The 12,505-nt window shown below is 34.5% G+C and overlaps 2 protein-coding genes across 8 annotated transcripts in view; one reads left to right on the plus strand and one right to left on the minus strand.

The window, feature by feature from the left end:
- Positions 1–10,921, plus strand: part of LOC136264457 (neurogenic locus notch homolog protein 1-like) — a 44,848-nt gene extending 33,927 nt beyond the window's left edge. For 2 of the 4 annotated variants that reach the window (XM_066059196.1, XM_066059199.1), the window contains 20 exons: positions 183–237; positions 2,443–2,514; positions 2,907–3,027; positions 3,078–3,218; positions 3,286–3,355; positions 3,477–3,594; positions 4,183–4,223; positions 5,158–5,272; positions 5,329–5,417; positions 5,479–5,590; positions 5,651–5,807; positions 5,884–5,950; positions 8,532–8,598; positions 8,658–8,755; positions 8,809–8,935; positions 9,001–9,042; positions 9,093–9,161; positions 9,280–9,322; positions 10,068–10,178; positions 10,692–10,921. In XM_066059196.1, coding sequence (XP_065915268.1) covers positions 183–237; positions 2,443–2,514; positions 2,907–3,027; positions 3,078–3,218; positions 3,286–3,355; positions 3,477–3,594; positions 4,183–4,223; positions 5,158–5,272; positions 5,329–5,417; positions 5,479–5,590; positions 5,651–5,807; positions 5,884–5,950; positions 8,532–8,598; positions 8,658–8,755; positions 8,809–8,935; positions 9,001–9,042; positions 9,093–9,161; positions 9,280–9,322; positions 10,068–10,178; positions 10,692–10,855 — 1,879 coding nt within the window. In that variant the 3' untranslated portion in view covers positions 10,856–10,921. Of the gene's footprint in view, positions 1–182; positions 238–2,442; positions 2,515–2,906; positions 3,028–3,077; positions 3,219–3,285; positions 3,356–3,476; positions 3,595–4,182; positions 4,224–5,157; positions 5,273–5,328; positions 5,418–5,478; positions 5,591–5,650; positions 5,808–5,868; positions 5,951–8,531; positions 8,599–8,657; positions 8,756–8,808; positions 8,936–9,000; positions 9,043–9,092; positions 9,162–9,279; positions 9,323–10,029; positions 10,179–10,691 lie in introns of those variants that run through there. The other 2 variants (XM_066059197.1, XR_010705124.1) reach the window with 2 other exon arrangements.
- LOC136264458 (uncharacterized) overlaps positions 1–12,505 on the minus strand; it is a 96,603-nt gene that overhangs the window by 52,450 nt on the left and 31,648 nt on the right. The window lies entirely within an intron of this gene.

Here is a 12,505-nt window from a genome sequence, read left to right on the forward strand (position 1 = left end):
CTGTTAATCAGGAATGAGGACATCTGCATGATCTGGACACTTGGTAAGGGTTCCAAACTCTCCCTTCGCATATAAACTGACTTGGAAAATCAGGAAACCTTGATAATCAGGACCTATTGGTTGGTCCTGGATACATAGATTTTACTGTTAATGGAGTACCTGCTCTTTCTTCTCTTCTTTAGTTCAACTATATCCAATGACAGCATGGATGCAGTAGATCTCCAAATGTTAGCAAATGTAAGTTGTTTCCTAATGAAACATTTGTAAAAGGTCACATAAAACTAAGCATTCTTTGATGATTAAAATATTCCCTAGTCTTACAAGTTGTGCATATACAGTCTGATAGTTAATAAGCATACAGAAGGTAAACACTTGTCAGAACCAGAAAAGGCACATGCCACATGTTGATTTGTTAGTGTGGCATGAAAATGATGGCTGTACACTGCTTTGTTTGGCCTCTAGCCTTGTGACCATGGTCAGGCAGGCACAATCGCACGCACGCATGCATGCACGCAGAAGGGCAGACTAAAATCAAGTTTTGGCAATATTTTTCAACATCCAACCTTCTGTAGATGTTTTCTTGCTGTTAACAGTGGGTTTCATGGTAGATGTACTAAGGCTATTCCGTATAAAGGTGATTTTCATCACATATGATATTTCTATATTGGTTTTTAATGGGATGACCACCAATCATTTTAGGGGAACCCTACTAAACAGTATGGTAATCAATAGTCTTACATCAAATCCACCATAATTAAGAACAAGAAAACATGTACAGAAGGCTGAATACTGAATTCATAAAAAAAATATCCAAAACTTGATGTTTGACCTACCATTCTGTCTGCCTGACAACAGTTGCAAGGCTGGAGGCCAAATGAAGCAGCACACTGCCTCCATTTCACACCACATCAACAAACTCACATATGGCATAATTATGCCTATTTAAATTCCAACAAGTGTCTGCCTTCTGAGCTTCACCTTTCCATTTTATCTTTAATTACATGGTCATCTTCTTCTTCATGCAAGGAAACCATACACTTACAGTAGCTTAAGTACTGCAAATAATTTTGTGGCAGCTAAATATACTCCTCTAAGAAAAGGGGTAGTTGGAAAGGGCGGATATGGCCGGACGCAGAAACGGACACGGAAATTTTCAAAAAGCACTTTTACATTTATATAACAGTTATTTTTCATACCCAACACTATTTGTACAGCAGTCTTTGCTTCCAGACCCAGGTGTCGGTCTTGTCATAGCGCTTATCAATTTATAAGCACACGTGTGAAGGACTAGACCAGCACTCCACAGCATGCCAAAGACCATATAGTGTTGTACACATGCTCTAAAGTCTATTACAGAGTTATATAGCTGTAGAGATTAGCTTATATGCCCCATGCAACTTAGCTTAGCAGGCCAAATCCACAATCTTACGCCTTTTAGTGTAAGGCGCAGGCTCTTATACCAAGTGTTGAGGGTTTCAAGGACCTGACCTACAAGATTAGGTTGAGACATGCTAGATTAATCTCTTTGACTCTGAGTTAGATTTCTAGAGCACATATACAACACTATATGGTCTGCAGAGTGCTAGTCTATCCTTCGCACATGCGCTTATATATGGATAAGCACTATGACAAGATGGACACTTGGGTCTGGAAGCAAATGCTGCTGTAAAAAACAATGTTAGGTATGAAAAATAACTGCTTTGTAAATGTAAAAGTGTATTTTAAAATTATCCGTGTCCGTGTCCGCATCTGACCGTATCCGCCTTTTCCAACTACCCTAAGAAAAGTGTTGATATGAAAAATAAGTCTCTTGCTATGAGGGGGCAGATACGTGTAGCTGCACTTATTAAACAATCATATTGGGACCAGGCCTTAAATGATAACTCACTACTACACCTTTAATAATCAGAACCAGAATGGGATGGCTGCACTCCTAAATTCTCTAGCTGCAATCAGCTACAGAAAACAAGACATGAAAACCACACTCCTTGATCCATTGCACAGTTTACTCAAGATAAGCAATAAGATCGAGATACACTACTAAAGCAGTCAGAACCACATGTATATAGTCTTTGAAAACTATCTCCACTGCTTGCATGACATGGTGACATGATAGACCTCCATTGTTAGGTTCACTGTAGTCCAACAGTAATAGTGTATCATAACACTGATTTAAAAAGTTAACAAATTAGTTTTAAAATGAAGTAGGATTTCCAGTGACAAAAAGTGATGCAACAAAAGATATGAAAAAGTGATTTTGTGGTAGGTATTATCTCTTCAACCATGACAATGGCATTGGAAATTCTCTACTAATTCATTGAGAGGAGATTGCCCAGAATAAATGTTGTGATGTTCTTAATATTTGATTTTGTTACGTATAATGTGTACTCCATACTTCCTTGAGTTGTTTGTAAAATGTATACACATGTGTGTATTGTTCAGCATTCATCAGTTGTACTGGACAATTTTCTCAGTGGTTCTAATAATGCATCGTTTCAGCAGCAGATTGTTAAGGTATGAAAATAATATTATGCTGTATTTCTGTAATTTTCTCTATGTTAAGGTTAAGTTATGTATGTACCTAGCCCAGCATTCTTTCAGTGGTTACACTGATCCAGCAGATGATTCTTCGCACTTCATGAACAATTACAGTGAAATTTTAGCTACTTAGCTATAAGTACATAAGCTGCACATTAGGATGGTTTTCACTTCTGGTAACAGGCTATTGACAAAATTTTGTCAGTATTACACAGGGTGTACTTGTGTTTTTGAAATACATTTTTAAACTACCGTATATGAGATCATGTGTCTATCTTGATGAGAAAAAATGGCTTAAGTACTTTGTTACTTCTTGATTATAATGAAAGTCAAGCGTGTATGTGTATATATAACATCTCATAATATAGGATGAGGGTGTTAGTGAGGATCTACTTGAAAATATTGAGAACGTTGGAGTTCTGTTGGCTAGATCTTTAAGCAGTACATCAAGTCATTCAGATAATATCACACTAGAAAGAGAAAATATTGGTAAGCTTAATGCTTGTATTTTGGTACTCCTTAATTATTTATATTCACAGTAATTAGTGCTTTGTTGCCAACTGAAGAATATCTAACAAACGTTGATGAAATTGGATTGCCAGATCCATCCATATTGAAAATGGACACTTTCAAAGATGCTGCTCAAATTGTCATTCCAACTGCCATCATCTCTAACCAAGGTAACATCTAATATGCATAATAATGCAGAATATATTATTTACTATACATCTATGGGTACGATGATAGATCAAAGAACTCCAGTATTTAATGCAGTCAGCAAGAACATAGCATTAAGATTACCAAAAAACATAGAAAAGTGAGTTGTTCATTATTAAGCAGATGAATACAGATAATAATGAAATGGAAGATAGAATAGAAAAAAAAAGTTATATAGCCTGCGTTTTGATTTGTGTAATTATGTGAAGTATTAATAACAGAAAAGAACCAATGGGATTTACTGTAAGCAGCAAAATATCAACTAAGACAGCAAGGAGCAGAATGGACTTGCCTGCCAACAAAGAAGTCAAAATGTACTTTAAAATTGGTGATCTGCCTGTAAGTTCCATAAATCAAGGGAACATGTGAAGTATATTTTTCTCTGGTACTGGTGTTTGTACATTTTATATGGTGCAACTGTATTATACAGCAGGTATACATATATAAGTAAAATTACATGTATTTTAGTAAATAAGAAAGCAGGATTTTATCCCACAAATACTACATTTATTCGTGCAAATAAGACAGTTCAGGGTGCTTTAATCATGCAAAACTATTTCACAGTAATAATGGTCGAATGTAAGCAGAGAAAATATGTTGGGTCAAAAATACACTGTGATTTATTTTTTATTTATTAAGACTTTACAGTACAAGTGCTGAAGATCTGTAGGACACCTGATCCTACAGCTTGTTTAAAGCTGTTACATATGTAAGTGTATTTGAAAAGGTGGAGAAAGGCAAAAAAATAGTTATTTATTCCTTCATGAATATGATTTCTAATAACATAATTCTTCCATCTCAAGAATTTTTAGTGCTACATTTGTGAGTCTCTATTTTCTGTCTATATTCTTTGCATTGATTATATGTATGTATGTATGCACTTCTATAGCTACAGTGTACTGTGAATGATATTTACATATCTTATAGAGAAACACAAGAGCGTTTTGCACCTTTTGGGATTATGAAAGGTACAATGTGTATAAAAAAAACAACCATCTGTATATGTAAAAGGATTATGACAGAAAAAGCAGCCTCACATTAATAAGTCTTGCTGAGCCTTAATATTTCTTCTTTCTTACACTGCACCATTGGCAAGATAAAGAATTTATATACAGTACTCAATATGGCAACTTTAATATGCAGTAATTTTGATATGGTGGTATAGATTTGTTGACAGTACCATGGCCAGTCAGGATATACATTGAATTTGATTACAGTGAATAGAATTTGGGCAAGATAATGGTGCACCCTGCTCTAATGGAGCACACACTTAGATTACTTTAATAGAACAATAGTACAGTAAATTACAGAATATACCTAAGCTGTCATTTCCCTTCATGCACACTACAATCAAAGTATGTATTTTCTAACTATTATGCAATGGTATAACTTTATGTGTAAAACAGCATCGGTTAGTTTGGAACCACATGCAACTGTTCTTTATCAGCAGGTTATACACTTTGGTATGAGCTTTAAACATGTTTATGTAGTAACCATCATGTTTTGTATTAATTATCTCACCAACCACATAACATTTGACCAGTGGTGTGGGCCTGTACCCTACCAAAGAAGTTTGATATGTGAGATCGAGATACTCTAATAGAGCAGTCAATCACTCTAATAAAGCAGTCACTCTACTCAGAGCAGCAGTGTAGCAAACTTTTGTAGTTATAAATAAGTACTTTATCAGTGATATAATATATAGTTGGTGGAGAACTACTATTGTGAACAGACAGTTATCTTTTTTTGCTCTTGGCTCTACCAGACCTGAGAGTCTAGATATGCCACTGCATTTAACCGTACAATAATTGTACTAGAAGATACGTATAATAAAATCTTAGTTTCATGGAAGATATGTATAGAAATATAAACTAATAATTATGTTATGTTACCTGTAAACAGAAGTGGATGGTCAACACAGGGAGTATCTACACAATCACCTCAAGATGGCATGGTGCAATGTTCAAGCTCACATCTTACAAGTTTTGCAGTACTGGTTGGAGCATCTGGCACAAACGTATGTAGCTAGCAAATTATTGACCAAATGTGCAGCTACATGATTTATCCTTACAGGAAGAAGCACTTTCATATATTAGCTACATTGGATGTGGAATATCTATTGCCTGTCTTATACTGACCTTGTTAACATTAATAGTACTAAGGTATGCAGTTAAAGGCAATGATTGCTGTCTATATAACATTATAACACATGTCATATATTAGGAAAAAGATATTTAATAAAATTCAACATTTCATCCATTTTAATTTATCGCTCTCACTTCTATTGGGCTTGGTTACTTTTGTTGCTGGCATTGAGGCTGCAAATGATAATGATGTGAGTATTGCTATCCACTGAATAATAGCATTTTATACATTTCTGCACATACTTCCACAGGTTGGTTGCACTATTGTTGCTATTATACTCCACTATACATTCCTGGCTGCATTTTGTTGGATGATTTGTGAAGGACTTTTGATCTATATATTACTGTACTTTGTGTTTTACAAAGGATTTTTTAAAACCAGGAAGTTCTATATGATTCTTGGTTGGGGTAAGATAAATTATGCTTAATATGCTATAACTATATTGCTTGAAATATATGTTAAACATAGTGTGTTCTATTTAAGGACTACCTATGCCAGTTGTTGCCATATCAGTTGGAATTGCGCACATGCAGTATGGAACAGATGAAGTGTTAGTGATACACACATAATTCATTGCATGTTACTAGGGACTTGCAGAAAAAGCTGAAATAAGTAAAAAGAATCTGGTAGATTAGTTGGATGATTTTTGGAAATGATTATTACAATTTTACTTACATTATAAAATTCTCTTGGAGGCACTTATTAACTTGAAGACTACTAGCATAACAACATAATAAAAGTTTAATTGAGGCCCCTCTGGTAGAGCAATCATCATCCTAATCAAACAGTCACATAGTGTTACATGACTGCTCTATTAGAGTTGTCAATCTTCTAAGTTGCTTTGGTACCTTAAGGTGACTAAATTTAGCGATATACTAGATTTAGTGATTTTAGCAATTTAGGTTTTTTCACTAAATTTAGTGCATGCTAAACTTGCAAAATGTATGGTTAATTAATTGCATCAATTCACAAATACATAAAATCGCTAAATTTTGTATGTGCTAATTTTGCCAATATACAAATTCACTAAATTTAGTGTATCAATAAATTTAGTCACCTTAAAGTACTAATTGAATTGCATTAGTTTCAGATGAAAATACAACTACTCTTGCCTATTTCAGAAGCAAGTTGGGTATGATTTTGGGAATAATGGAAAATAGTAGTTCCACTGGTTAAATCCCTACATGTTGCACATAATTCATCATCATACAGTATGGTAGTACTGTATATTAGGGATTGTGGAGATTTGGGTTTTCCTAGCCAAAATATTCACCCAATAACCAGCTTCACAACTCCATCCTGGCACCTTGGCAGTATTGGCTAGGTATAACCAAGCGCAAAAGTGCCTTCAGTACAATCCTAAAGGCTTCCAATAAATTGTTACAAAATTTAAAAACAAATTATTTAAATGTAATTTTCTACTGACTATTAACTGCCTGATGCCTTCAGGCAAGCATAACTCAATAATGGCTAAGGCCATGGGTTTGATTTTTTAACTGTTCAACAGTGCTTCATCCCGAGATGTGCCTTTTGGCATACTGCAGTACGTGGACTTACCTTTGTCCTCCTTTCTGTCCCACTTCTTTTTGCTGACACCCCAAGGTGTCAATTTACAGTAGCATGATGCATGGCTTCTCTACAGAATGTTTATAAACAGGAATCATCCATATTTTCCGTGGTGACTGGATTGATTGCAGAGATGATTCTAACACTGTTCTTAGTTTGTAGCACTGTGTAACGGGCTGAACATAGAAGCGTAATGGCTGCTGCAATTTCGAAGCAGTATTTGATAGCTGGGGTGTGCATTCAGATGAACACATTTTTTCTGGTGCCATCTTTTCTTTTGATGCAGTATGCGTGGGCTCACCAGTAATAATAATGTTACAAAACAGTAAACAAACAAGTTTAAGGAAAAATTAAAATTATAAGGGATCATAAAAAGGTAGGGGAACAAGGGAGGTCTCCTACACCTGCAGATAATATACTAGTAAACATTTAATCCCTAATTCAGTTGTGGTCTTGGAGTATAGGATTAAATGTTCACTAGTATATCTGCAGGTGTAGGCAACCCCCTTGTTTCCTTACTTTTTTTTTCTATGATCCCTAATTGAACTTAAAATTCATAATTTTTCCTTAAACTTGTATAGATTAGGGATAGCATTGCACAAGTAGTCTACCTAATAACATCAGTACTTCATTTATCAACAATATGGTAGTACTGTATATTAGGGATCATGGAATTTTCTCAAAAAATATTGACCAAAAACCAGCTTCACAATATCTTCATGGTGCCATGGCAGTATTAGTTAGTCCAAAAGTGCCTTCGGTACAACCTGAAATGCTTCCAATAGGTTGCTCAATTATTTTTTTCAGTGAAATTTTCTACTGAATGGCTGACTGCCTGTCTGACTGATGCCTTCATACAAGCGTACCTCAACAATGGTAACGCTACATGCAGGCTTGATTTTTCACTGTTTGTTATCACTTCAGCCTGACAAGTGCATTTTGGTATACCGCAGTACATACAATCCATGTTTCATGGACTTACCTGTATGTATACTATTTATCTTTGCTGACAGCATAAGGTGTCAATTTGCAGTAGCACTGCATGATTGCTTCTGTACATTTGTAACGAGTTTTCCATTGTGTTTATTGTAGAGGTCCTTCTCATAGTGTTCACCATTTCTAATGCTGTGTAATGGGCTTAACATAGCTGAAAATGAAGTGATAGTTGGGATTTATGTTCAGATGAAAACAATAAACTTCTAGTGTGGCATACGTGGGTTTCACCAGTTATAATAATGTTACAAACAGTTAGGATAAAAGAAATAAAGAGTAGTAAAACAAGGGAGGTCACTTACACCTGAAGATATACTAGTGGATACTTACAATTCCTGGTGTAGATGATCTCCCTTGTTTCACTACCTGTACTTTGACCTTTAAAATTACTATTTTTTCTTGTACAGACTTGTCTGTATATAAAGCTGTGACTTTAATATTTCCTTTCCACACTAGTAATTATTACTATAATCCATTTAATGTCATTGGATAAATATAAATGTGAGGACTTCTACTATACTCCTTATACTATATATTCACCAACATAATATTATGGTTTATAATATTATCAGATGCTGGTTATCTGAAGACAAGGGTACTATATGGGCCTTCATTGCTCCAATGATACTGACAATACTGGTAAGGTCTTCCTCATAGCAACATATACACTTTGTAAATAAATGTTTTACTTCTGGTAGATCAATGTTTTACTTCTGGTAGCTACTCTATGGAAAATATATAAAAGTAGAATGAAACACCTGACAGTTGAGCAAGCTTCAAAACTTTCCATTGCAAAGTTAGCTATCACAATCATTTGTACAACTTAGTAAATATGTCATATATACGTAGGAGTCTCATTAAAGCTACAGTTGTGTTACTACCCTTACTTGGCTGTACATGGATTGTTGGACTCTTTGCTGTCAACAAACACACCATTGCTTTCGCTTATATATTCACTTTCTTAAATGCTTTTCAGGTTTGCTAGTACAATATGTTTTCTACATGATAATTATTTTATACTAAACTGTTAATGTCATACAGGGACTTTTCATCTTTGCATTTTATATAATGAGGAATGAACAGGTTAGTATAAAGTGTGCTCTATTAATATATCTATTACAAACTGTATTAAGGTCATACATGCCATGAAGACTTGTGTAAAGGAAGGACGGATGTTCTCAACTAGTCCCTATTCTAACACAGTAAGTAGCTAATTTATAGAACTACATAATGGGTTATACACGGTGTCAGTTGCACAGCGTATATTATTTTCTATATGAAGTGTAATCATTGTTTACTGAATGTTATCAACTGTTATAGGGTGGAAATGTTAACAGTAATTTGAAGCATTCATCAATGCAAGGTATGCTAAGTATGTTGCTATAAATATATTTGGATATTCTTGTGGAAGTGTATGTTTAATATATAGACGTACATTTTTTCTGGATGCCTGACACCTGATAAAGCCAGCACTTATGGGTCTAAAAGCTATATGTGACCCGCTGAGTAAAAATGCAACTAATTTGCGTCTTCATTTCATCACTTCTTTGTTGTCTGGGGGAAAAACCAATGGGCTGTTCAAGTTTCAGTGTTTTCTGGTGAATGCTTTTGGAGTTTTAGTGATAGACACTAAGAAGAGCAAAACTATATATTTGTACAGTGCGTATATGGAAAATATATTACAGCTGCTCATTTAATTGATCATACTATAAGTCATGAAAGAAATAAGCTATGGAGTTGGGACTTACATCATTGCATGTGTTCGCCATAAGCTGGGGCATTCATCAAGGTGGCCAAAAACATTAAGAAGAAGGCTGTTTAAGCTTAGAAACAATGATGATAAAGTTGAATCTTACCACTGACAGTGTAAACAGACACACATAACTCATTTTTGCTTCTTGGTACAGTAACGAAACAAAGATAATGTTACTTTCAGGCAAATCCACTGGTATTTTGGACATTAATTTTCGATTTGAGTCTTCCTTCACTGTATACTGAAGCAATTAAAACATGCATAAATTAATATTGTATAGCACACATTTTAATGCAATGTATTTATCTCAAAACCAGCATTCACTTTACTTGTTGTGGCACTCTCAATCATTCAGAAGCTCCTAAGCAACTGGTTGAGCAGCAGTTTAAGTCATGGGGAGACTACAATGACAGTATAAATAATGAATACGATCTAGATGGTGATTCAATCAAGTCCTTACACCTTAGTAAGTATGACAATATAAAACTATAAGTAGAAACCATAGTACTGTAGAGGTATCAGTGTACCATCTGACATTCCTTTAACATACATATTTATAATTATAATTCATTTTTTGGTTGTAAAATAAATTTCATATACAAAATTACACAATTTTTTAAATTCTTTACACAACTAGCTACTATCTAAAATTTCCTAACATTAATGTGTGGCTTGCTGCCTTCAGTACTATATAGTTATTGGTTTTCATGTAGAACACATCAAACATCAAAGTACATGGCTGACAATCTTACCACTGTAGCTACCATTGCTGCATAAAGGTCAAGAAACTCTAGTAAAGCAGTAATTCACACATAAATTTGTTCAGTATATAGACCAAACAGAATTAGTTTTACATGAAAAGTTTCATCATAATTTTTTTTGTACAAAAAAAGCAAATTGCAATAGTGCAAACCTATGGTACATATACATATGTGCATACATGCATGTTTTTGAATACATTGCTCTTATAATCCTATAGACAGTACTGAAGTTGTAGAATTTCATTTTGATTCACCATTATCTAAAGAAGATGATGAAATTCACAATGACAAGGATGACAATTCAACTGACTTATTTGAGCAAATAGCAAAAACACTTCAGGATAAAAATATTAATATTACTGAAGAAGAAACTGAAATGTAATTCAGCATTTTTGTTAACTGCATATGTAGTGCTTTCGCCCTTTTTATAATTTTTTACCAATCTTTACTGCATATAGATTTCATACTTACAATGCAGTAGTAAATAATTATTTCATATCAAAGTTATACGTATTGCATGATTAGATGCTTCTTAGATGTTTACTTAGCTGTTTTATACATTTCTACTTGTTTTCTGGCATTTTGAACAAGAGGTCTTTACTTGGTATTTAGACATCATGCAGAGAACGTGGCCTAATTCATGTATGATCATGTACATCCAATATTTTATTTTTATTTAATAGGCTTTACAGCATGGGTTTACAATACAATTAAATAGTGCACAATATAGATAGAATAATAAGTCCATGTTGAGGGTCCACTAGCAGTTGATAGATTAGGAATCTAGATTAAGGTTCTTTGGGGTCTAAAAACTGAGGTTTCTAAACCACAAAGAACCAAGGTGTGGTTCCTAACCGACTGAGATAATGGGCTTGTTTTATAGACCATGTGTGCGCCAAGGCGTGGCACTTTATTACATCATCAAAATAACACATCCGCCATTTTTTGAGGGCAAAAAACGTACACATTCTATGCCTACGATTTTTTTTTAAATGCTAATACAAAGGAATCGTGCTAAAAGATAAGAGTAGCGCTGGTATAAAGCTAGTTACTGGGTAAACATAGTCTTCTTTGTTTCTTATCACACGGAAAATCTTTGTATCTTCTGCAAACATAAACACAGGGCTAGACACAATTGATGGAATGTCATTAAAAAACATACTGAAAAGTAAAGGGCCTAACACAGATCCTTCAGGGACACCACTGGAGATTGGAGAGGAACGAGACTTATATCCATTCAATACAACTTGCTGTTTTCTGTTAGATAAGAAGCTCTTAATCCATTCTAAGAGATTGCCATGAATGCCAAAAGAAGTTAACTTTTGCAATAAACGTTGGTGGGGACAGTATCAAATGCTTTTTGAAAATCTAAGTAGATTACATCAACACAATAACCATTATCCAATGCTGAGTAAGGTAATCTAATACCTGCAATAACTGGGTAGAACATGATCTTTCCGGCTTAAAGCCAAATTGATAAGGAGAAATTAGATTGTATGTAAATAGATGTCTTAGTATGTGACGGGATTGGATATGTTGTTTTAAAATTGCCATACAATGTTAAAATACAGTAAGTGCAGAAGACTGAACATGTGTTTGTCTAAGAGCTGAAGAAATTAAAGCTTGCACCTCATCGTTGCTTCCATGGTAAAGTTAGAAGTGGAACTGAGACCAATGCTTTAGCAAAGTTGTTGACAACAGTGTAGGCCTCATACAATGCTTATCATAGTTTAGGGTTCCGAAAACCCCTTTGAAATTTGAACTTGTAGGCTTGCAGCAGGGACAGCATATAGTTTGGAAGCACAAATACAGAAAAATGGGAATAGAGCATAGCAGTCAGCAGTATAGCTACAGCATTAAGGGTGAACAAGGGTATGAATTTAGCTACAAGGAGAAATGTTACTAAAGATCAAGATACTCTAATAGAGCAGTCAGATGTGCAGTCAAATCTCCTCTAATAGAACATTCATAACGGATAAAATTTAAATAGAGACTAATATAAACGTAAGACTAGTTTGAAACATTTAGTACC

The sequence above is a fragment of the Dysidea avara genome, chromosome 8, assembly GCF_963678975.1.
Source record: "Dysidea avara chromosome 8, odDysAvar1.4, whole genome shotgun sequence".
Taxonomy (NCBI): Eukaryota; Metazoa; Porifera; class Demospongiae; order Dictyoceratida; family Dysideidae; genus Dysidea; species Dysidea avara.